The sequence below is a fragment of the Anser anser genome (genome assembly GCF_964211835.1).
Source record: "Anser anser genome assembly, chromosome: 5".
NCBI classification, from domain to species: domain Eukaryota; kingdom Metazoa; phylum Chordata; class Aves; order Anseriformes; family Anatidae; genus Anser; species Anser anser.
Window position 1 is genome coordinate 18,278,375 of NC_139725.1, and position 23,781 is coordinate 18,302,155.

At 36.6% G+C, this 23,781-nt stretch overlaps 1 protein-coding gene across 4 annotated transcripts in view; it reads left to right on the forward strand.

Annotated features, from left to right (window-relative positions):
* The first annotated feature begins 345 nt into the window (after positions 1–345).
* Positions 346–23,781, forward strand: part of LOC310900438 (uncharacterized protein) — a 45,567-nt gene continuing 22,131 nt past the window's right edge. Inside the window, exons 1-19 of one of the 4 annotated variants that reach the window (XM_083838449.1) lie at positions 346–812; positions 4,326–4,380; positions 5,521–5,664; positions 6,163–6,309; positions 7,401–7,523; positions 8,122–8,289; positions 8,651–8,836; positions 10,393–10,515; positions 10,703–10,816; positions 12,496–12,811; positions 13,162–13,271; positions 13,640–13,757; positions 14,573–14,664; positions 15,605–15,755; positions 19,539–19,648; positions 20,521–20,647; positions 21,491–21,624; positions 23,115–23,224; positions 23,523–23,691. In XM_083838449.1, the coding sequence (XP_083694575.1) occupies positions 361–812; positions 4,326–4,380; positions 5,521–5,664; positions 6,163–6,309; positions 7,401–7,523; positions 8,122–8,289; positions 8,651–8,836; positions 10,393–10,515; positions 10,703–10,816; positions 12,496–12,811; positions 13,162–13,271; positions 13,640–13,757; positions 14,573–14,664; positions 15,605–15,755; positions 19,539–19,648; positions 20,521–20,647; positions 21,491–21,624; positions 23,115–23,224; positions 23,523–23,691 (2,949 nt within the window). In that variant the 5' untranslated portion in view covers positions 346–360. The remainder of the gene's footprint in view (positions 813–4,325; positions 4,381–5,520; positions 5,665–6,162; positions 6,310–7,400; positions 7,524–8,121; positions 8,290–8,650; positions 8,837–10,392; positions 10,516–10,702; positions 10,817–12,495; positions 12,812–13,161; positions 13,272–13,639; positions 13,758–14,572; positions 14,665–15,604; positions 15,756–19,538; positions 19,649–20,520; positions 20,648–21,490; positions 21,625–23,114; positions 23,225–23,522; positions 23,692–23,781) is intronic. The other 3 variants (XM_083838450.1, XM_083838451.1, XM_083838452.1) reach the window with 3 other exon arrangements.

Genomic DNA, 23,781 nt, shown 5'->3' on the forward strand with positions numbered 1-23,781 from the left:
AAATTAAAGCTTATTGGCTGTTCAGTGTACTGTGGTATGAACTGGTGCTTATTTCAAAAATGCTAGGTCTGTAGCTGGGCCACACTGGAAGCCATAGAGTGCAAGATAAAGCTAGGAAGCAACAGTTTGCATGCAGAAAAATGTCCTAGCTAAACTATTGGAGAAGGAAAAATATGACAGCTGCTGGTCAGGCATACAAGGTACAGTTTCCTTTTGTACTATACTGTGCAAAGCTTTGGTGGTTTTCCACTTAGAAAAAGGACTTTAAATCCATCCCTCACCCTGAAAGCATGACTGGTGTAACAGTGGTACGCTTCCTGGCCTCCAAGGCCTCCACGGGACAGAGGGCCTTATCCCTACATGAAATTCATCACACTGCTTCACTTTTTCCCAACGTACAACTTCGCATCCCTTGCCTACGTTCACAGCCACGCAGCAGACGCCCTGCTCCGGCTCCCACTCACACTTCTTCCCCCCCAGCGATTCCTCGTTGGGCCGCCGAAGCGCCCCCCGCTCTCCCTCACCAACACCCTCACTGCCCCCCAGCGACGCCCGGCTGCTTCGGGGGCCATTTTCCCCCCCGGAGAGCGCCGTTCCCTTCCTATTTGCTCGACGAGGCCGCGCTCCCCCTTCCCCTCAGCCCCGGGGCTCCTCCGCGCCGCCCGGTGGCGCTGGCGGGGCCGCCTGGCGCTGGGCTGGGCCGTGCTGCCGAGCCCGGGGGAGCTGCCGAGGCGGCGGCGGAGGAGGAGGAGGAGGCGGCGGCGGCTGAGCCCGGCCCGGCCCGGCCCGGCCGCCCCCCCGCCCCCCCGCAGGTGAGTGGGGCCGCACGGAGCCGGCCCGCCGCAGCCTTTCCCCGCTGGCGGCGGGGGGACGCGGGGCCCGCCCGGCTCTACGGGGCGGCGGCGCTGGGCCCGAACCGGGGCCCCCCCGCCCCGGCTGCAGCCTCCGGGGGTGGCTGGGGCGGGGAGGGGGCCCCGGCTGCCTGCTCTCGGCACCGCGTTCCCGGAGGGCCCATAGCAAAGCGGGACTCAGGCGGGGGCCCCGCTGAAAAGGGGGCTGGGAGGAGGCCGTGTGTCCTGCTGGGCCGCCGCCGGCAGGCCGGCCGAGCTGCCTGCGCCCTGCTGCCCCCCCTGCACCTGCCCCATTGCACCTGCCCTTTGCAGCAGGCCTTGCGCTCATGCTTTGTTTCTTTGCTGATGCGCTGTGGAAAGCGTGTGCAGCAAGGGTATTAGGCCCAGCAGGGGGATTGGTTTCTAGGGGAAAGTGTAATGTTATTGAGAAATAGGTGCAAGTAATAGCTATATAAATGCACTGTTAGATTTTCTTTATTTAGCAGGAGGGTTAATGTCCTGGCAGGCCATCACACAGGCAGATCTATGGGTAAATGCAAAATTTGCAGATGCAATGAGGAAACATACATAAAAATGCTTTTCTTTCAGTGTCCCTGTTTAAAGCACATAGTCATTCTAGGAAATACATTTAAAATAATAAAACACTTGCCTAAGTTTTCACATACTGCTATTGGGAGTCTTTCTACTCCTGCCCCGTTGAGAGAAGAGAATGGGGGCTACCATTACTTCCCTTGGCAGTAAAAAGAGAGGATTCTGCCTCTGTTTTCTTATATAGTCTTTTTGCAAGAGAAGGGAGAAAAGACCTTCTGTAGCACCTTTGTAGTGAGAACTCAAATGAGTGCTCTTTGAAGCTATTATATCAGAATGACTTTGAACAGACGTGGGGAAGGTTAGGCAAATATGTGTAGTTCTGTGGAAGTCAGTGGACTGTCAGCATTCCTAATCATCTGAGTAGGTGTTTGTAACATCACATTTCAATGTTTTACCCTGTAGATTGTTAACCCTCAAGCTGTGGGGGTTCTCTGACCACCTAAGTATGAGCTGCTGCTGAAATGTGTCCCCGTCTGCTGTTGTGTGCCCCTGATTGCCCCTTGTGCTAGGCCCTGTGTTTGCCTGACTCAGGGAAGCAAGCAGGCTTGGAAGCTATCCAGGTGAATACATGGTTAGTTTTTTTTTATAGCTGGATTTGGCTGCAGCTAGAGCTGGACAAAGAAAATGGAAGAGTATAAAGCCAAAGCTGCCAGTGGGACTCTCCTCTTTGGTTGCATCCTGTTGTGATGAGAGCTGAAACCTCAGTTGTACTTTAAGCGTCAGGAGAAGCTGTTTTTGTAAAATTAAGCAGTCCTTTTTTATATCTCCTGGAATTTGGGAATTTGTGTAAGGTTCGAGTATCCTGCCTGTTGTTCTTCAGTGAAGAAGAGATCAAGGGAAATGAACGTATAGTGCGTGGCAAAGAATGGTTATCAACATAGCGGGATATGTGAGATGAAGAGCGGGATGAGATACCGGCTGTGATGAAGCAGTGTGGAACATTGAAATTGAGGACAAGCAGTCTGAACTTACTGGGGAAAGACAAATGATCTGTCACTGTGAAAACTTCCCAGGGAATATAGTCGCAGATGATTTGGATTTCTTGCTTCTCTTATAGTTGATAACTGATAATGCTATGTTCAGGAAGTAGGCTGCCAAAGGAAGGAAGATGATGGTAGGCAACTTGGTTAAATTCTGTTTAGATGATCCTGCAAGCAGAAGGGACTGTGTTGAGCGTTCCAATTGCAGCTTTGCCGTCTTCAGTGCTCTAGTTTGCTGTCTGTATAAGAAAATGAAAAATCATCATTGGTTGACTTCATGCTGGCTAAGGGAAGTCTGTTCATTTTTGTTTCCCAGCTTGATTTGGAAAACTTGTCAATATTTACTATTCCTTGTATAAACAAAAATATATCAGAAAGTAGCAGTTGAAGTATTCAGGTAGGAATGCTGGCACGTGAGACCGAAAGTGATTGCATCAGTCAAAGCTGTAAATGAGCTAAAATATCCATTAGTAAAATGGAAATGCACCACGATTAAATCTAGTGAGTCATTTCACTCCGCTTTGTACATGGGTAACCCTTTAATGTGTCTGAAAATGATTTTTTTGCGGAGAGCAGATTTGATGTTACAGCTCTGGAGGAGTTATGGGTGGGGTTTTTACTTCTAAGTTGTATAATTTCAGTCCCCAAGCCCACAGCTTGCTTGTTGATTTTAATGTTAGAAAAGATTCTTAGCGTAATCCATTTTGACCTTGTAGATAACATAGGCCATAGAGTGCACTCAGTGATTCCTGCTTTTAGCTTTGAAAAGATAACCATCTTTAAAAGCAGTCTCTGCTATCATTCTGCATACCTTTTAAGGAAAGCTATGTGCTAACGTTTATAATAAACTCTTTTCCAAATTCAGTATCGCTGACTGATCTGTGCATGCATATTTCAAAAGTATGTAATACAGATCAGAATGGACGGATTATTTTCCTCTGGACGTTGCTTGTTGAGACTGAAAATTACTGAAGTACAGCTTTGCTTCTTACTTCATGCTGCTCTTGGGAATTACTATACGGAGGCAGAGCAATATACATTAGTCTGCTCTTAATGTGCATCTCCTTGACGCAGTTTGATATTTACTGCATTGGCTATTTTAAAGACTTTGTCCATTTTTTTCTCAGCCAAGCTTGTTGCTGTTGTTCAGTATTGTTCTTAGCCTTAGAGCTGCCTTCTACCTTCTTGGTCTGTAGGATTTTGCTTCTTACAGTTGTGTTAGAGCCCGTACTTGTGTTTATTGTGAGACTGCAGCTTTCCATGGTCTGAGGCTGTAATTACAGGTATGTCTGGTACATCGGTACCATTTAGAAATATGTGGTGCTTGGTTCAGAGCAGAAGAAGCAAGGAACACTTGCTGTTCCTGGAGGTTTAGATGCGTTTAATATGCTGATCAGTGACCTCAAGGGTTACAATACTCATGTCATTTTTCTCATGAAAGCAGTCATGGCAATTAATGCAGTATGGTGTTCTTTAACGCTTTTAGTCTTTGTGTAGGGTTTTACAGAAATACGCATTGATATAATCCCTGTCATATTGCAGTGGCAGGCAGAATGTTTAAGGTCAGGTTAAATATTAGCGAACTTTAAGTGGCTTGTATCATTTATTTAAGCATGGAAATAGCAACTATGCTGAATAATACTTATGGCATTTAAATTTTAAAGATTTTTTTGATAGTATTGACGTTTTACTAACGACGAGTCTTTAGAAAAGGCATAACATGCATATTTTATACATAATTACATTATTTCTCAGCAGCTAGTAATGTGATGTAAGCTGTTAACAAACGTTTAAAGTTAGAATCGTGTATTTTACTTTGAAATACGCAGAGAAGAATCAGTTAATTAAAGTTACCTGAGTCATTGACATTTACTGATGTATTGTTTCATTTGTTTTTTCATAGCTATCTTGAAACTATGTGGAAATGGGGTAGTGGAGATGATTCTCCTTCCAAAGCTGTAAGTACTGCATTTCTTTTAAGATGGTAATTTCTTAAGAACTTCTGACGTACAGAACCTTTAACTGATGATCTACTAACCATATGTGTTTGCTCTTTCATAAAGAAGTTGCTTAACTGGTTTCACTATGATACACTTTTAGGACTCTAAAAGTCAAGTTGGGTTCTTGCTCGATATTTAATCCTTGTGTAACACGACTGCTCTATTTGTCTTCATTATGCTTAACTTGCTTTAAGAAAGCATCTGTAAGAATTACATAGACTTTATCCCAGGTGTGTTTTTTGTGCGTAGCATGTTAATAAAATATTTTGTTGGCACTAGGTTCAGCGACACTACTGCTAGGTATTATAATGAAATTCCAGTAGATAAGGAAATTCAGTCCTTGTACATTAAATATGTCAACATTCAGTATAGCTATTAATTATTTTTATGACCTTTTCTTATGCATTCAAAAGCAGCGTCATCCCCTTCTCCCTTTTTTTCCTTTAAGTGAACTATTGCCGTAGTTATGTTCAAGCTTATTTTGAGAAATGTCTTATTGATGGAAAGGTGAGGGATTATTTTTTTTCCCTTTCCTTAAAAAGATAAAGCTGTCTTTTAAAGTCTCGAGTAGAGTTAGGTAGATCTGCTTGAAATCGTTAAAGCTTTTCTTTTTTTTTCCTCATTATTATTCCATAGAAATGTTAGATGACTTTTAGAGACAGAGGGGAAAGTTGCTGTTCAAAAGAATTTATAATACAGAAATAGCTATGTTAGGATTAGGAAAAGAAAGAAACTGCAAGGAATTTCTGAGATGGCAAAATACAGGAATTACTTGTTCGTGCTCAAATGATCAAGTAATTGTAGTGGTCTGACTGAACCATAGTACAATGAAGAGTGTTTCTACACAGAAGAAATCAGATTATTACAGTTACGTTGTGTGTTCTTTTTTACATGGTTTTATATAAACCCTTCTGCTACTGTATCTATCAGACTAGTTCAAAACAGTCTGGTATGTAAAATGTATGTACAAAAACAGTAAATGTATGTTTTAATATTGCATTCTAATAAGATTTGCAGAGTGTGTTTAAAAAAAGGTGATGGCACAAGGATCATTGTCTGCACTATCTTGCTCGTTCAAAATATACTTAATGTCTGCAGGCTGCAGGGTCACAAGATGCAGGAAACATGTCGGTGACAGATTTGACTGAACAGCTGACAAGTACTGAACAGCTGGTAACTCAGCTAAAGGAGCTTGTCCGAGAGAAGGATGCTGAGCTTCGAAATAAAGATAATCAGTTAAAGGTACCGTGTATGTATTCTTGTCAAAGAGACCATTTAAAAAAAACACATCAGTCCTGTTTATCATAAGCTGTTCTTGTAGACAAATTTAATAGTCAGGTATAACAACTTCAGGAACCCTAGGAAGCATTGGTTACAATTAGCTGTTATGTTTCCTGGGCATTACAGCTTTTTGCCAATGCACCTTCCTTCTGTTATAGAATCTCTTAAGATCATCAGGTCCAACTGTTAACCTAACACTGCCAAGTCTGGCACTAAACCATATCCCTAAGCACCATATCTACACATTTTTTAAATACCTCCAGGGACGGTGTTCCAAAATTGTAACTGAATTTGGATATTGCACAGGCAACAGTCTCTTCAGGGGAATTTTTTTTTTTGGTAATTACTTTAGATTTCTGTTTTTGTTTCTCTTTTTTTTTTTTTTTTTAAATGGGTGACTTGAAGGATGCAGTTGTTCATGTAGCTAATTTAAGCCCTTCATGACTCTAATGTTTGTAGGAGGAGAGGGAATCTGCTGATGCCAAACTTTCCAAAGTGAAGCTGCAAAACAAAGCCAAGGTTGCATCATTAACCTCACAACTGGAAGAACTTAAGAAACAATTATCAGCAGCAGGAGGCTTAGAGGAAAAAGCAGAACAAAAAAAGGTAAGTGTCTTTACATTTGAAAGTAAACAGGTTATCGTGCTGGACTTGTATATGGAACTCAAGTCCAAATTTTGAGCTGAGTCTGGTTAGGACCAAGGTACACTTTGTAGCTGCTGTCTGTCCATCTGTGTATTTCTATCTCATTCTTCTTGTATCTTTCTATAGAAATTTAGAAAATTGTATGTTCCTTTCAAATTATTTTAGTAAAAAAAAATATCTTTTTTCATCTTATTAGCGGCTCAAACTCTTAACACATGAAGATAAGCTTTTTGAGAAGAAATAAAAACAAAGCTAACTTATAACTTTAATATTGAAGAAAATAATGGAAATATAAGAATGGCCTTGGTAGCAAAATTTAGAATAACTGTAGTAATCTCTCATTTAAGTTACTATTGTTTTACCATTAACAAAGTTTTTTAAATTTGTTTTTAGTAATGCAGTCATGTTAGTAGAGATTTTCTTTAAAATAACGTATTTTAATGACATACAACTTCTAACATAACTTTAGTGAGACTTTAGTATTTTTTGAAGATATGATAAAGTGGAATAAAAGCAGATCAGTCTGTTGAAGTTCCTGTGTGTCCTCAAAAACATGCAGTGGCTAATTATTTACGTCTTACCTATTTTTCTAGAAAGACATAGTTTTAGCAATTGGGTTTGATTTCTTTTGTAATGACAGACAGTTTCTATAATCCAGTACTTGTACCTACTGAATTCTGATCGGAAACACTGTTTAGGAGTTTAACTTCGCCCCCCAATATTTTTTTTTCTTTTCCCTGAGTTATATTGGTTACGCATGCCAGATTATGTGGGTTACAGTGGCCAGAGGAAATGAATACCCTTTTTGTATGTTTCAGTCCACCTTGCATAATTAATAATTATCATTAATAATTTAAATATTAACATTTTTACTAGTTTGATAAAAATACCGTGCCCGCTTTGTTTAGCTTCTACTTGGAATACTTAATATATAAGAGAGTGGAAATACAAACCACAAGACCACTTTGTTTCACCAGTATTGTCTGAACAGGTAGAAGTACTGAAGTCAGTCGCTACTTACTTATGGAATGTGAAACTCCGTGTTTTTGCAGGCATCAAGAGATGGTGACCAGGAAAATGCTGCAGCAAATCGTGGGAAAATATTAGTGCTGAGAAGAAGAATTGAAGAACTAGAATCCCAGATCACACAAAAAAATGAAGAGCTACAAAAAAAGGTGGTGTTTTATATGATGCTGAGTGTATGTTTTTTCACATATGTGGTGTAGGATTATATTTAAAGACTAAAAAGATATTCTGAGAAAGTTTTGGGTTGAGAAAACAGGTTATGTGCTACAACCTGCCTGAACAAATACAGTGAGAATTCTTTCATTGTGTTTTCAGTTTACACTGAATCCTCAAGCATGCTTTTAATAGTAGTTTGAAAATAAATAGGAAAGGAAACACTATATGAGCTCTGTGCGTTAATGTTATCTTTAAATCTTCTGTTTTGAATTAAAATGTTGTTTTGCTTCAGTTTTTCTTGTTGCAAAAATAGTTAATGACAGGAATAAATACAAAGAATGATTTCGTGTTACAGTTTGTAACAGTGATGTATTTTGTGGACGTTATTGTTGACTGTGGAAGGTGGCAGGAATGTGAATGCTGCAGAATTTCAGAGAGAAACAGGCTCAGTAATTAAATGTTAGAGTTAAAATTGAACCAGGTTATAAACGTGATTGTAATTTTTTCTGTACCCTAAAATAGGCACTATGGTGGTGATGCAAACTGTGCTAGAAATATAGATTACATGCAGTGTTGTCTTTTCATTTTCAGAATGCTGAATTGGAGGCCCAGCACTGTCGGGGGGCTGAAATGGATGTCATGCTGGCAGAGAAAGAAAAGAAGTTAGCTGAAAGAGATGCGTATATCATTGATTTACAGATAGCCTGTGGATCAGGTGGTGTTGCAAATGAAATACTCTTGCCCAATGAAGAATTGAAGGTATGTTATCATCTCAGATATAAAACCTCCATAGAGGTTTCAAAGAATTAAACAATTCTGTTGTTGTATGGTTGATCCTTCTCTGAAGCACAAATCACCATCAGTTATTCATGTGGCTACAATTTCTTCATTGATTATTTTCATTTATTTTAGTATATATATAATTATTTACGTTAGTCAGTAATAATACTGACTAAATAATACGACTTTTACTGACTTTTAAATCTGATGAGAAATTTCACTCAAATTAAAACCAAACCTGAGCTTCTAGTTTAATGTTGCTTTCCTGAGGGAGGGCTGGATGGTGGGTGTTTTTTCTGGGCCCATTCTTCTAATTGTCTTAACGGTTTGCATTCTAAAGAATGAACTGTCCATTAAAGAATCTTCGCTACAAAGCATGCAGATTCTTGTTCAGAACCTTACCAAGAAGGTTGGAGACAGTGAGGAAAAATGTAGCTTGTTCCAGGAACAGATTGAGAGTCTTAAAACCGTTCAGAGCAATGAAAGAGAACGTTTCCAAGAAATGGAAGCTGCATATATAGAAAATGTAAGTAAACATTCTAGAAATATTTACATTTGCTGGTGGAAGATGTAGTATCTTGACTGTAGTGTTGCTATCTCAGTAATTGAGAAATGCCATTCTTAATTTTCGATGATTCTTGAGTTAAGGTCTGTATGGCGATCAGATAAAGTAAGAATAATGAAGCAGTCAGTAAGTAGATGGTTCTAGTAGTACAGGTAATTATTGAAAATGAAAGTATTGTGCAAGAAAGGATTTTAAGGATGTGGCTGATGTTTGTGCACAGAGGAGGTAGTGTGTAAATGAGTGAAGTGAGTTGTGGAGCATTGTAGTTGAAGAACCTCCAAGCCCGTCTTCCTTTTGGCACTACACCTGAAGGTGCAAAAGTGCACGCGTGCAGTGGCTAGTAGTTTGGGTTATTTAACCATTCTCAGTGTAATGTGGCTATTTGACAGATCACTTTCATTTGTCCTGTGAGGTAACTGATGCGCTTCTTAGCAGAAGAGCGTTGTTTTCCTCCTGACTTTGAAAAATAGCTGGTGAAGTTTGGTATACTTAATGGGGAACTTAATGGGGAACTATTCCAGAAGTTCGTGGCTGATTAACAGGCCAAGACAAACCTTTTTATAAAAACAAACAAACAAACAAAAAAACAATTAAAAAGGAAAAAAGAAAAAGAAACACTTAAAAAGAAAAAAGAATCTAGGGAGCATGTTATCCATTCTTTGATGTTGATAGCACATCACATTAAATCTGAGATTTAACTTCCAAGGGAGTTTCAACACAATTGCAAAGAATTTAGATTTTAATGCGATGTGCTTGATCCCTCAGAGTTTGTGGCACCGTGTATGAAACTATTGATCTCAGTATTTCCTGTATTATTTGATATCTGAGTTTATCTGGTACTTTCAATCCTGAATAGTAGCATACCTGTTCAGTAGTACAACATTGCATGTTTCGATAGAAGAAACAAAGAAAAAGACAAACAGCTGAGACTAAAAGCCATTGTGGTAAGCACAATGCAGTCACTGAAATACAAATCTGGGTAGGACTTCATGTGAAAAAAACTGCTTATCTTTAAAAAAAACAGTCTTGAATTTTTATTCAAAATATCATTAGCAAGATTCCAAAAGTTACATCCAGTTCTTATAAAAGTAAGATAGCTAACAAAGGTGCTGGAAGAAGAATGCAAATTCTTGAGTAGGAAGAGGTGGCTAGGTTTCAAAGCTATTTCGGCTTAATTGATTAAAACTTGATAGAAATTATTATGGTTGGTGTAATCTTTTAGAAAAAAGAAGTATCAGAATGATAGCATCTAAAAAGGTGGAGATCTGTGGTGTTAAACAAAAATGAACATTACAGTCCTTTTCATTTAAAGTTTGTTACTGTAGAATTGAGGCAAATTTCATGCAAGTTGAAGGTTTATGCACCATTGACTTCAGTAATCAGTAAGTGATTACTGTGTTTACTGGTAAGTGGAAGGAAGAGTACATTATCTTGCTGTACCTTTATTTAGACAAGCCAGTGTACTTTTAATGTACCTTTGTGGACTGGTTTCATATTTACTTTCTATGTGTTTTCAGGTACGTGTATTTCAAAATATAATCCAGGAAAAGGAAAAGGAATTGGAAGCACAGAGAAAAAAACATGAACAGGAGCTCTTTAAATTAGTTGCTAAATCTGATGCAAGTGCTGACCTAGAACAGGTATGTTGCTTTGGAAACTTGGTTGCTTGCTTTGACTTAGATAGTCACGGGAGTTTAGAAACATGTAATTAATAACCTCTGTGACACGGTTCAGAAGTCTGGGTGGGAAACTAAACATAATACTTATTTTTTTCCCCCTTCTGAAAATTTTAATCCCTTTATTGATACTTGTTTTTTTTTTTCCTAGCTACTGAAGGCCTTGAAGCAGAAGCTCCATGAAAAGGAAGAAGTCATGCTGGGAAGGACTCAGGTGATAGATGTGCTGCAAAAAGAACTGGATGCCAAGGACCAGCAATTGAAAGTAAGAAATAGCATATATACACTGCTCAACTCATCAGCTCAATAACAAGTTTCAAAAGCAGTTTGGTTGTTGTTCAAAAGATAATTCTGCATAAAATACTTAGGTAGCACTCTGGAAGGTTTTGACATGTGCTGGTAATGCAACTGTAATTGTGTGAACAGATACTAATCCCAGTTCAATTCAGGAAATAAAGAAGTAAGGCCCGTGAAATATAAAACTGTCAGTTCTCCTCCATAGTTTGTCTTCGTTCGTTTTGAGAACTTGTTATGTAGGGAAGACTTTCTGCTATCAAAAGACTTCAGTTTCTCTAGTTAAGAGAATGGAGTGAGCTCCAAAACTGAGTTTGTTTTTTTTTTTTTCCCAAAGAGAATGTTTAGCTAGCACTGTGCCCTTTCTTTTGAAGTATTTTTACTGATTGCAAAATGCATAGTTAATGCAGGGTCATTGTGTTTAAGCATCTAGTGTGAATTGTGATTATAGCCTTTGAGTGCTGCTACTTCAGTTCAACAATGTAGGTAAAGGACATTGCAGTCTCTCAGATAGGCTTTTGGGACTCTGCTGAAACAACCTGCTTGGGAATTGTCAGGTACAACATTTCAGTCATCTTTACAAAAAAAAAATAGAAAAAAAATCCACTTACCCAAGAACGTTTCCTGAATTCAAATCTATTGGAAATAGTTTGAACTCTGTAACCAGGTAGACACACTGTCCTACTAAGGTAGTTAAGATCTGTAGCAAAAATGTGTGATCCAGAAGCTATTGTCCTAGCTAAATTGGTGCTTCATTTGTCCTTACCATTTGTTATACACTGTGCCTTATGCAGGGTTGGTTTTTTTTGTTTTGTTTTGTTTTTCCCTTGGGTTAGATGCACCTTGAAATACGCTTGAAGGTACGCTTCAACAACAGTCAGTACCTAGTACTAGTGCACTGAGGGGACAGAAACGCACAGTTGGAGGGTAGGGCAAAGGGTGGACTGCGACAACATGAACTTAGAGCAGTTTAATTGTAACGGAACTTCAGCCTAAGTATTAAAATAGCAGGAAGACTTCCTTTACATAAGCAGTTTAATTGCATTTTGAAAATGTTGCCTCTGCTGTCCTGCACAGCTTCTTCACGTGGACAGTCATTCTTCCTTGGTTTCTGTATCATTAACATAGGCTTTGCACAACAGGTATAATGTGAGTGAACCGCTCCGTTACAGTGATCTGTAATCTAGCTCTTGTATTATTATAACTAATGTGAGAGCACTGGCAGTAGAATAAGCACTAACAGAAGACTAGTTAGCAGAAAGAACAGCTAGGTCACAGTTTGCCAGTTTTAATGGATGTACGTAACAACATCTGGATGGCATTGCCGTGAGCATTCTCAATCTTTGATATCACTGTTAGAGAGATCTTACAAATATGTATTTAATATTCCGTAGAAGCAAGCATTGATTTTTATTCCATTTTCAACTATGCATGTAGTTTTCACTCAAATAGCAATGCCATTTTGCTCAAGTTCCTATGTAAGCCTTGGAAAATCAGAGCTGAGTTTTTTGTACTAGAGCCAGGTGACCAACAGTAGCTCTGATTTCTGGTTATAATGTATGGAAAAGTATGTAAGAATACAAATGCAGTGTTTGACAGTCGTACTAAAAATACTTTTTATTAAAATAAAAAAGTTCATTTTTTTAATAGGAGATTAACGAAAACCTGAAACGTCTGCAGTCTGAAAAAGAAAACCTTCAGTCTAAACTGGATGCAGAGAGACATGTCTTGAGAGCCCAGATAAAAGACATGATGGAGAAACACATGCTTGAAATGACAAAAGTGAGGGAGAAATACGATGCTGAACTGCATGAAATTCAAGAGAAGCATGAAACTGAGCTGCAAGAAAAAGATCAGGCCCTGGTTCAGCTTAAGAAACAAGTGGCAGAATTAACTGTTAGTGGGCAGACAAAAGATGTTAGAGATCTGGAGTCTACAACTAAAGAAAAGATGGAAGAATTGGAAGGTATCCTATTTAAACAGTTGCCACATATAAAGGGTTACTTTAGGCCATACCTTTATATATTGTATATCAGTTTCATACCTGTTGCAAGTAGAACTTCATAAAATTCAATGGAAGAGTTATCACCACAGTAATTAAAAAGTATCTGTGCTCAAATACTATAATAATGGGGGTTATGGGAATATCAAGATGATGACATATCCTGTAAATTTCTCACCACGTTTCTTAGTGTTTTTCTTCTTTGCATGCAGTTGTCTTCTATAAGTGTTACTTTCAGTTGTTAAAGAGATTAAATATAGATCTTGTATTGATAATCCTTCTGGGGTTTAAAATATTTATGTCATGTTTCTTAGTACAACTGAAATTGAAAACAGAAGAGGCCACCAAATCTGAAGCTAAGTTTCTGAAAATGAAGGCTTGGTCCAAATCAAGAATCAAGCAGCTGGAGGATGAACTGAAAAATGTGTGTATGACATTGTTTGATGTTACAAGCCTGTTTTTAAAGCTACTATGCTCAGAGATCTGACTGAAAAAAGTAAAGTGTGGGGTAAATAGGGTATAAAGACACTGAATAAATTCTTTCAATATATAAAAATTGAATAGACATTAAATGTTGGCACAGGAGGAAGTTCCAACAAAAAAAAGTACAAATCAGTGTTACTAGCATTCAGGAGTGCAGTTGCTCCTCAATAGCTGGTGTATTGCACTTTCAAATAGTAGAGAAACAGCTACTCCAAATCTTACCAAAAATCAGAAAAAAGTGGCATTTACTTTACTGTGTTATTAGTGTTTTGGTGCATTTGAAAAACTTACAGCTACTTTTTCTTTTAGTTTTCATCGAAGAATAATGACGTATCTGCCTTAAACAATCGTGTGTCAGAATTAGAAGCTGAAAAGGAAGAACTGCAGTCAAAACTTCAATCGTTACATGAAATCAGAACTCAAAATGGTAAAAGACAAACAAAAACCTACCCTGCTTGCAAAAAAAACAACCAAACAAAAAACCATCTCTTTTATTTTTCTATTTCAGATGGTTCCAAATTAAAGAGACAAAGATAAATAGTCTTTCTGGTTTTAAATTTTCAGTGTATTTTTTTTTTTAAATAAAACAGATTTGGAAGTATCTTCATGCAACTTTTAGCAATAGCATACAGTTCTTAAGTCAGAGGTACAAGTCATCTTTTCCTTCCCTAAATCTACTTGTGTACTTGTGCATAACAGTTCAGTCCTTGTTCTGTTTAGGTTTGGTAGAATATATCTAAACTTTTCCAGCAAGTGGAAAAGGTATCTTCTTAAGATGAAAAATGAGAACAAGATATTTGGAAAAATCTAATAGAGTATATATACAATGAACTTCTGAGAGCAGTGAGAATTATAAGAATTATCTTAAATATTTTTTTTCTTGTGTGAAGATTTGAGGGTTTTTTTTGCGTAAAACCTCAGATAGGCAATTACATTTAAAATAGAGTTCTATGAGAGATTTTTCTGTTTCACCTTGTAGTTTTTCTGACATCCTTTTTGTAAATGGAAAATGGAAAATGGTTTTCGCTTCACTAGTCTAAATTGTTAGCATGTTAGGTTTAAAACACTCATCGCTATTCAACAACCAAGAAGTCAGTTTTGTGGGTTGGTGGAGAACACAGACAAGTACAGATCTTCTAACTGAAACGAATTATCTGAATTTTCATTTTGAATCTTGTAAATTTTTGTTGATCTTCTATCAGTTTTGTGTCCTAATGAACCTAATTCATTATACTTTTGTAGAAGAATTGCTGACTAAGCTGGAAGTCTATGAAGAGCAGCAAAGGAAGTTGCAAGCTGATCTTGACCAAGTTACAAAGAGGGCAGCTTCACAGGTTAACTTTAAAATTGATTTGTATGAGTTACTGATTAGCTCAAACAGTGCTTTAGAAAGTGTGTTAGCTGAGTCTTCTTGCTGAAAATTAATTTAGCAATATGTGAAATTGAGATGTCAGTAGCTGTTAAAATGGGTAACAAACTGACAGGTTTGAATTAATTAAAGATTGGTTTCTCCTTATTTTTTCACATACTCTAATTTATGTATTTCCAAACTGTCTACTGTCTACTTAGTTACATTTAACATGGGTTATCAAAGTGACTTTTTATTATTTTGTGTAAGGTCTGAAGAGCTTTTAGAAGAAAATAAGAGCTGAAATCTTAACAAACATACAGGTCGAGATGACAAAGTGAGAAGAACCATAAAGCTATACTAAAAGACTTCTAGGTGGATTAACAGTATACGTTAATCTTAGTACATGTTAAATAATTTTATACAGACCTAACAGCAGAGACAATTTGAAAGGGGTTAACATGTGTTGCTAAAAGTATTTTTGAACTTTTGTGGAGAATTTGTTTTTGGTAAATTTATAAAATAGTTTTTATTTTGATGGGAAGGCAAAAACATTCTTTCTTATTCTACTCATGGATAAGATAGAGATTTGTTATCCTAAAGAAAAAAATTTGATTATTGTTGTACTTTAAAACATTTCTAAGATGAAAATATTCAAGAAAAATAATTTAAAAAGCCATTTTTTGTTTAAAAATATTTTAGCTTGAAAGTGCAACCAACAGTGGCGTTTTTAATATTTTGCTAGGTGGTGAGGCTTGCTTTTTACACAGTCTGTGATAATTCTTTCTTTTCATATTTTTTATGTATGTTAAGTGGTAAATTACAGTGAATTGCTTTCTCTGTGAATGGTTTGCCAAATTAAAAAGTCATTTACGTTTCCAGTGGGATCTGGTAAATATATTTTCATGCCCAGTTTCTCTTGTTAGGCCAGTGAATCAGGTAGTGTGGATGAACTGCAGAGTCAGCTCTTGGAATGGCAAGAAAATGTAGCAGAATCAGAGGAGTCCCGTGATCAAGTCAGAGAAGAGAAATCTGCTATGGCCTTGAGAATGGCTCAGATTGAGGAGGAGAGAGAAGGTAAGCTGTTCTACTTACGATTAAATTATCATATATATATATATATATATATATATATATATGATGCACACACACACCTCGTGTATGTCTGCTGCACTTCAGACTGAATTGAGAGTGTTCTACCATGACAAATTTCTGTAGTCATAAGATTTATAAGATTTAGCTAGAAAAATTGCTTAAATTTGCCATTTTTGCTTTTTCTTATTTCCTTGATTCTTTTTTCATAAATTCATTTTTTGTATTGTTTTTATGAGTAGATGTACTTTTTCTGTTTGCCGTCTGAGTTGCTGCTCTGTAAGACTGCTTGAACTTGCTTCAGAAGGTTACTGTCCACACAAGAATGACCAGTGATTAAAATAAGTTCACCATTGAAATATTAAAGCTGCCTGCCATGAACAGGTAGTGAAGGTGTGGGGCACTGTAGCGTTGGTTTGAATTTTATGATGTAGGGTGGTGCTCTAGTAAAATGTACCTGAGACAAATTTTCTCTTTAAATATCATTGATCAGAAACCTCTCAAAATATTTAGTAATCTGTTAGTGAGTGTCACTTGTGCAAATCAGTTGAATAACAGTAACTGGTAGTTTAGGGCTAGTTAAAAATGTTAAATTACCTACAGAAAATAACATTTCAAGTAATCTTAGGTTTTGTAATTTTCTAAATTAGTAATAAAACAGTTAATGAGAAAGTGAAGCAGCTTCTCTTAAAAATTATAAAAGTCTGGGTAAATTTCAGATAGTTTTTGCTGATTGCTTTCCAAGTTATTTAGTACTTCATTATAATTTTTGTCCTGTTAGTTAACTGTGTGAAGATTAATGGCACATTTTAATGTGCACAACCTGCCGTCGTAATTAATCCAGTTAGGTAATTTGAATCTTCTCTTTTTAATCTGCCATTGAATTATTTTTCATTTCCAAGATTAATTTGAAAGTTCAGTACATAAGCATAGAAATGTTTTAAGGATCACGTCTCATCTTTTTGAGGGGTTTACCACGTAATGCTTTGGAACTGAAAGAGAATAATATTCCCTTCATTAAAACTACCTGTTACCTCATCTGTGGTTATTACAGATCCATATGCAATATTAATAACAGTTGTAAAATTTCATCTGCGTCAGTCCGTGTTTAATTTTGCATTTTTCCCCTTGGGATAAGCATGACCTTTCTGTTTCTTTTTTTTTTCCTGCCGTTACACCTGATGAGCCCTCAGCGTCCCTTCCCCCTCCACTCCTACCACCCTACACTGCGATTTGGTCAGCCAGTGAGAACATAGTTTCCCATCAGTTTTGTGCATGCAGGTTCCTGCAGCAATGGCAACTTGTAATATACTGTTGCTGATTTCTTCTGTTGATGCTTCTTTTGAGGAAATTGCCAACAGTACCTTATAAGATTTGCCATTGATGGTATATGGTTTTTAGCAGTACATGTAACAAATGCTGTCTTTTAACTTGATTTTTTCCCCTCTTGCAAAGCCTATTTCTTCATTTATATTAACCAGATCTCTTTATTTTTTGTAGTAATAGCTGACTCCATATTTACTCTGTAACCTTTTCTAGAGAAAAATTCCTTGGCTTGCTGCAAGTGATTGTTACTAAGTAAGAATCAAATTAATTTAGACAATCTTAATAGTACTTGAAATTCAATAGTATTTTTTAAAAAACAATTATATTCCCTCCCATAAGTTGCAAAACTTTATTTGCGTTAATATTAGTTATGAATATTTTAAGCAAACTAGAAACCCACTACTCATTCCATCATAGTCTATGGCAATTTGCCAAATAAAGCAATTGTCTGTTTTGGAATGAATGTGTGGAGAGCTACACAATCCTAGGGGATGACAGTGTTGACTGATGTGTATAGATTCTGGCTTATTTCCTCTGCAAACCACTAATTATTGGGACATTTAATATGTGAATAGTAACACAAGGAAATGTAGGCGCGTCATTAGTTAATTTTAATGCACTGTGTATCAGAAAAAGTGCGTTCTGGAAAGTTTTTCAGTTTTTACATTAGGTATAATGTTTTTACATTAGATATAATGTAAAATGAAATGAAATGTTCCCTAAACTGCTGGAAAACATTAGAAAACATATTTATTTACTAACGTTGTTAAAGCAATGCTGAATTTAACTGAAAGTGATTTAACACTTGCCTGAGGGTTCTAAATCATTCTAAAGCTCTGATTTCTATACTGTCATTTTTCATGTGATAATGGTAATTTCATTCTTTCTTTCATTATCAAAACCCAAAATAGTCGGGTTCCTAAAGAACAGTGTATTATTCGTTCTGATTATGCTAAAAACCAGGTTACCTCAATTTCAACTTCAAGAAATTTAAATCTGTTTTTTCAAAGAAGAGGGTCATTCTTATCTGGAATAATACTTGCTCTTTGAATTGCTTCACTGGCTACAATGATACTTTTTGTAAACAAAGGTTTAAGGTGATCAGAATTTGGCATTTATTTTTATGGTTTTGAAGAAACATGTATAATGATTAAAAAAAATAAACAGAATCCATCCTTGAAGTTAAACAAAGGTTTGCAAAGTGAGTGCTGATAAAGTGGCAGTGAAAGAAACCAAAATGTAATTAAAACCAAAAGCAAAATCCAATTCAGCAGTCCTACTTAAAAGTGTCCTTAAAGTTTTCAACTGTTTTGCTTTAATCTTTTCTGACAGTTAAGTATGTCATTTTGAAATATTTCAGGAAGAACTTTGCTCCCATTTAATAGGTGTTACAGGAATGTGCTTTAATGAAATTTGTGGTATGAGTCGTCCTTGTACAACTCAGATGAAAGCTGAGCATTCCCAGTAGGGCTGAATCTACTAATAGTTTCTGGGTTTTACTTTGCTGATGCATAGATAAAAGTTGTTTGAATTTTGCATGTTGTGAGGACAACTGGATTGATATGGCTAAATCAAAAGCCAAATTTGTGATTTTCTAATTTTCAATTAAAATATGGAGCCACCTTTACTTTCATTTCTTTTCACTGGCTGTTCTGCTTTGTGTGCTTTGCATGAAACACCTGTTTCCTAATCTGTCTCCACAAACGTGTTTTGTCATATCACAAAACAGATGGGAATGTATGTAAAATGAAAAAGCATTTCTAACAATGAACAGGATGCATACCTAAGCTTTCATATTCTGAGTTCACTCAGTGTGTTTATTTACAACTGATTCTGTATTTGTCTTTAAAAGAATGATATTAATGTATGATAAAATGGTTTGATGCCAGTTGCAGTGTAACACGTGCTTGTGACTTCCTCAAATTATCTGGCTTTGTAGCTCATACTAAAATGAAAGTTGAAATGGACACATGTCATTTCCATAAGAATGAATGTCATTGTTCACATTACAAAAACTACAGCTGTCTCAGCTGATGCCATTATCATACACATTAGGTGTCTTTAACCTGGTGATTTGAAAGGCCGTGTAATTTGGCATTTTAATTGGTTGGAATTTTTTTTTTTTGGTATCAGCATAACCTCACCCTTTCCAGTCTCCTGTACAAAGACTTCCTGAAGAAGTAAAGTTAGGCTTCAGTTTGCTTCTTCTTAGTGAGATATGCAGACTTTATTCTTGTGTTCTACGTAGTAAAGTTGGAGGGAAATCACAAGGTGAATGCTATGGATTGCTTCTTTAATCTTGTTCCTGTCAGTCATTCATAGGGACTTCAGCTTGTCCCTGGTCTCTTTTCATGTAGTAGTGTCTGATATAAATGTAATTGCTTTCCTGTGGCACAAAACTGATTGAGGATGACTGGTTCTTTCCTGGCTGCTCTGATCCAGCCATAGTCTCAGGGCAACAGGAGCTGGAGGAGGAACTGACCACAGCTCAAGGAATGGGCAGGCTGGAGCAGGCAAGAAGAAAAAGCAATCAGACCAGCAGGAAGGTTCAGGTGGGTTAAAATCTTTGAGTCTATTTTTACCTGTATATTAATAAAAATATGGAAAGTACTATTACTTATATGATGCTTTATGCTTGTATACATTAAGGACTTATGAACTTAGAATAGTTATGTAACTGAAGACTAGACAGATCTGGTGGTAAATTAAATGATTGTGTACGTAGCCAGAAGATGAGGAGCAATTCTAATGGCATCACACCTCTCTGTTCCTTGAGTCTACTTAATTTTACATTGAAAAATAAGGAGCATCTCTCCGGAGTAATTCATGTGCTTGAAGCTAGATATATGCTTAATATGTTGAGGCCATCTTTGTGTTAGGTACGACCTTTACGAATTTCTTTGTCAGTGGAGCTTTATTGAATGGTTTGTGTGTCAGTACATTCAGGCATACTTTTAGGTAGTTGGTGCTGTTTCTTGCAAGAACGAAATCTTTATCTTTTCTAAGAAGAATTAGGATGCCATTGTTGCAATAACATGCCATTGGAAGTGTAATTTTATGTTTAGTTAATTTTAATAATTTACCATGAGTTTCAGAGGCCCCTATTAACTGTAGAAAACAGGGGACCAATTAAGGTATCCAAACATAATTATCTGTTGGCCTTTCAGATGCCTGAGGGTGGCTCCAGAGGCCTAGCAGATACTGTCCAAAACCTGTGGGAGACTCTACTTCTCTGGAAATAGTGATTAGAAGCTGGACAGGTGTCTGTGGTGATCACATACACTTAGATTTATGCACCTGAATCACTTGCAGGGTTTTAGGACTTTTAACTGAAACTTCACTTCTTATAACAGTGTATATACATGTATTACCCTTGCTACTTTACTTCTTTTAATTAAACTTCACTTTTATGTTTTGTGCATAGGAAGAGTACAACTTTGACAGAAAACAGTGCTTTCAAGAAGCGTTGAATGTCACCTTGGATAGCACTGATTCAGCTGAAGGAGAAAATATGGGAGGTTGGTGGCCAGAGTACACTTCACCTAATGCAGGTGTGATAGAGACTAGACAGTTTATTAAAGCATGCACAGCATCTGTATTTTGTGTCTATTTTTGTTTTCAAATTCAACTAACAACCCATTTGTGGTGTATTCTAATCTTTGTTCAATTTTTTTGGCTTTCATTTTCTTCTGTTTCATTTTAAAGCATGTGCGTGCTGGATGAACTGCCTAGTTTTGGTTCAGAAGTAGAATATGAATATGATTAAACGCTGGAATTTGTTGAGCCTTGGTGCCCATGAAATATCCTATGTGGCAAGACTGTGTATTTTTAAGTTAAGAGTCTTGTTCCTGTGAATGTGTTTCCAATCTATATAGCTGTTAATGTTTGCAAAGCAGAATTGTATTCCACTGCTGTGTGCTTTTGCTTTAAAAATCAAATGGCTATTTTAGTGTAGGCATTCTTATATCTGTTGTAAAAGCTGCAAGTACGTGTTATTGATAAAATGGAATAGATTTACTTGCAAATTTTGATACAGACCAATTTACTTGTTTATTAATATTGCTTAAGCTCTGATCCTGCAAGTACATTAACTGATGATTAAAGTAACATCAGTCACATTATTAATTGAGCCACAGTACTGATGAGAATATTTCTGCCAGGTTCTCTATGAGTTCTGAGCTATGCAACTTGATTTTATTTTTTGAATAGTTAAGAGTACTTTTGTCATTTAGTTTTCAGATGTGCAAGGCCTCAGGCATTTCCACTGGAAATGGTTGAGATCTGATTGTGCCTAACAGTGGTGAGAATTCTGAATACGAGGATGAAAAACGTTTCTAGACTTCAGGATTTTTTTGTTGACCTTTCTTGAAATTATTTTTCCTCTTTGACTTAAGTAGGTTTACGGAGTGTAGTTGAAGAGTTGGAACTGGAAAGAAATCAACTACAGGAACAAATTCTGTTTCTAGAAGAGCGTTGTCAGGATTTGGAAGATAGATTGCAGCTTCAAGGTAGAATGGAGGCTCTTCAGGTAAGCTTTTGTATTTGTGTAAAAACTGTTGTTGTTAGGGGAATCATTTAGTTCTGTTTATGTTATAATCATAGCCTGCAATAAGACAAAAACGTCCATTTGCAGCTAGCAAAAATATCTAAAACCTATTTTTTAGCTTATATTTATGTTGACAGAGTGTCTCTACATGCTATATTATGCTCTGAAGTTTAAGGCTGTTACTTCTATTCAGCAAAAGTAGAAGTCACCACAAAAAGAAACTTGTCTGGAAGAAAGCTTTGGTTTTTGTTGTAGAAACATAGTAAAAGGCGTTATTATTTTCATTGTTCTCTGTAGGGAGCCTGCGTCAGAAGGTCAAGAATTAAATTTTGTTACTACTGGCATAAATCTCTCCTTAAATCCCTCAGGCTTCATATAAGTCACAGATTATATCTCACATATATTATTATATATATAGTATTTATAATAAATATAAAATATTTTTAACTATTTATATTATAAAAATAATGAATGAAGGCCGACAAAGGAACAGTAACAAATACTTTTATCAGATATTTATTTTTTAATATTGCCTGATAAGTTACTATGCTTGATACTTTCTAAACCTAGTTATCACAAAATGAGACAAATGATCTCTTACTAAAACTCAGGCTTGGTGCATTACTTATACTTCTTTAAGTTGCGTCTATATATGTAGAAGAGTTTAGTATTTTAAGGTGCAAGACAACCTTATATTAATTCATACACGGGAATCTTGTAACAAAACCTTTCAATACAGGTAACGTTTGGTGTAGAGGAAGAAGGGCAGCTATTGAGGGCGGTACAGGTGTGTTCTGCCTCCTTCAGAATGCTAGCTTATTTTCATTAGAGGTGACAAGTTTGCCACGTTTGTCCTATTTGCTGTTGGTTCTGGATATGTGTTCTACTTTTGGTTTTTGGTTGCTTTTAGATTTTTTTTGTGGTCTTGTTTTTGAATTGGTGCAGTGTATCTGTCTAGAATAGGAGATTTATACCGTTTTAACGAAAAAAAAAACAACTGTGTGAATGAAGCTTGCTTTCTTTTCTTCACAATTCCTTGTATGCTAATCTGTATCTTGCAGATTTTTTGCATTCCTTCAGCCTGAAAAAATATGCCAAAAAATTGGAAGTTTAGTATTCTTCTCAAACCAATGAGGAAAGTATTTTTTTCAGAGCAGTAGCTTCCCCTGTTAAGATAAGTAAGCTGCCTTAACACAGTGTGTGTGTGTGTGTGATTTTTGCTTTGGGTATGGAGCAATGATCCTTGAGTTCATGCATCACTGAAGGAGGTATTTCTGGAAGGTGGGTTGCATCTACCTGAACTTGTGTCATTGGTGTTGTATTTTGCACTGATATACGCTCATGTGCTAACCGTCTCTCTTACTGTGTAGGATGTAAATCTCCTAATGAGTCAGATTTTCAGGAATCTAGTTCTCTTGCACTATTCTGGACGTTTGTGCACAATAATCCTCTTGATCATTGTTTTGTTGCAGAATGAAAATGAACGTTTGCAAGCTCAACTCACCCAATTACGCAACCAACAAATTCGAGATGCTGAAAAGCATCAAATGCTGATTTCTGGCTTGAATGAGCAGCTAAAAGGGTAAAATAAAAATTCTTTATAGCTCCATACAGGATTAGCTTTCTTTGCTGTAAGATTAAGCTTCTAACAGGCAAGAATTATATTCTGTTAAAATGTGCAATTGAGTTACTTAATTCTTGCTTCTCTTTGCAGTCATGATGTTTTTGGACTTGGTAGTTTAAATGGAAAGTGTAGAAATCATTATTATTTTAGGAACATAGTTTTTGGGTGTTAATAAACCTTTAGAAAGCTTAAAGCAAACTTTGTTTTCAAAATGGAATTTGATTATCAAAGGTCTGTGTATGTATCTTCTTGTTAGATTAAGTGACAGAAATAGCTTCCTTGAAACTTCACTTGGAGAAAAAGAACAAAAGCTGCTAAACATGACAGAAAAACTAGAACAAATTGAAGCTTTGACAAAACTGCTTCAAGAAAAGGATCTGCTGAACAAAGAGCTTGGTGAAAAGTTTGTGCATACTGAACAAAAGGTAATTTAAAGTTACTAAATACTATTTAATTTAGTAGAACTGGTGAGCGTTAGTCATAACTTTCTATTTGCATCCCAGAAGCAATATTGC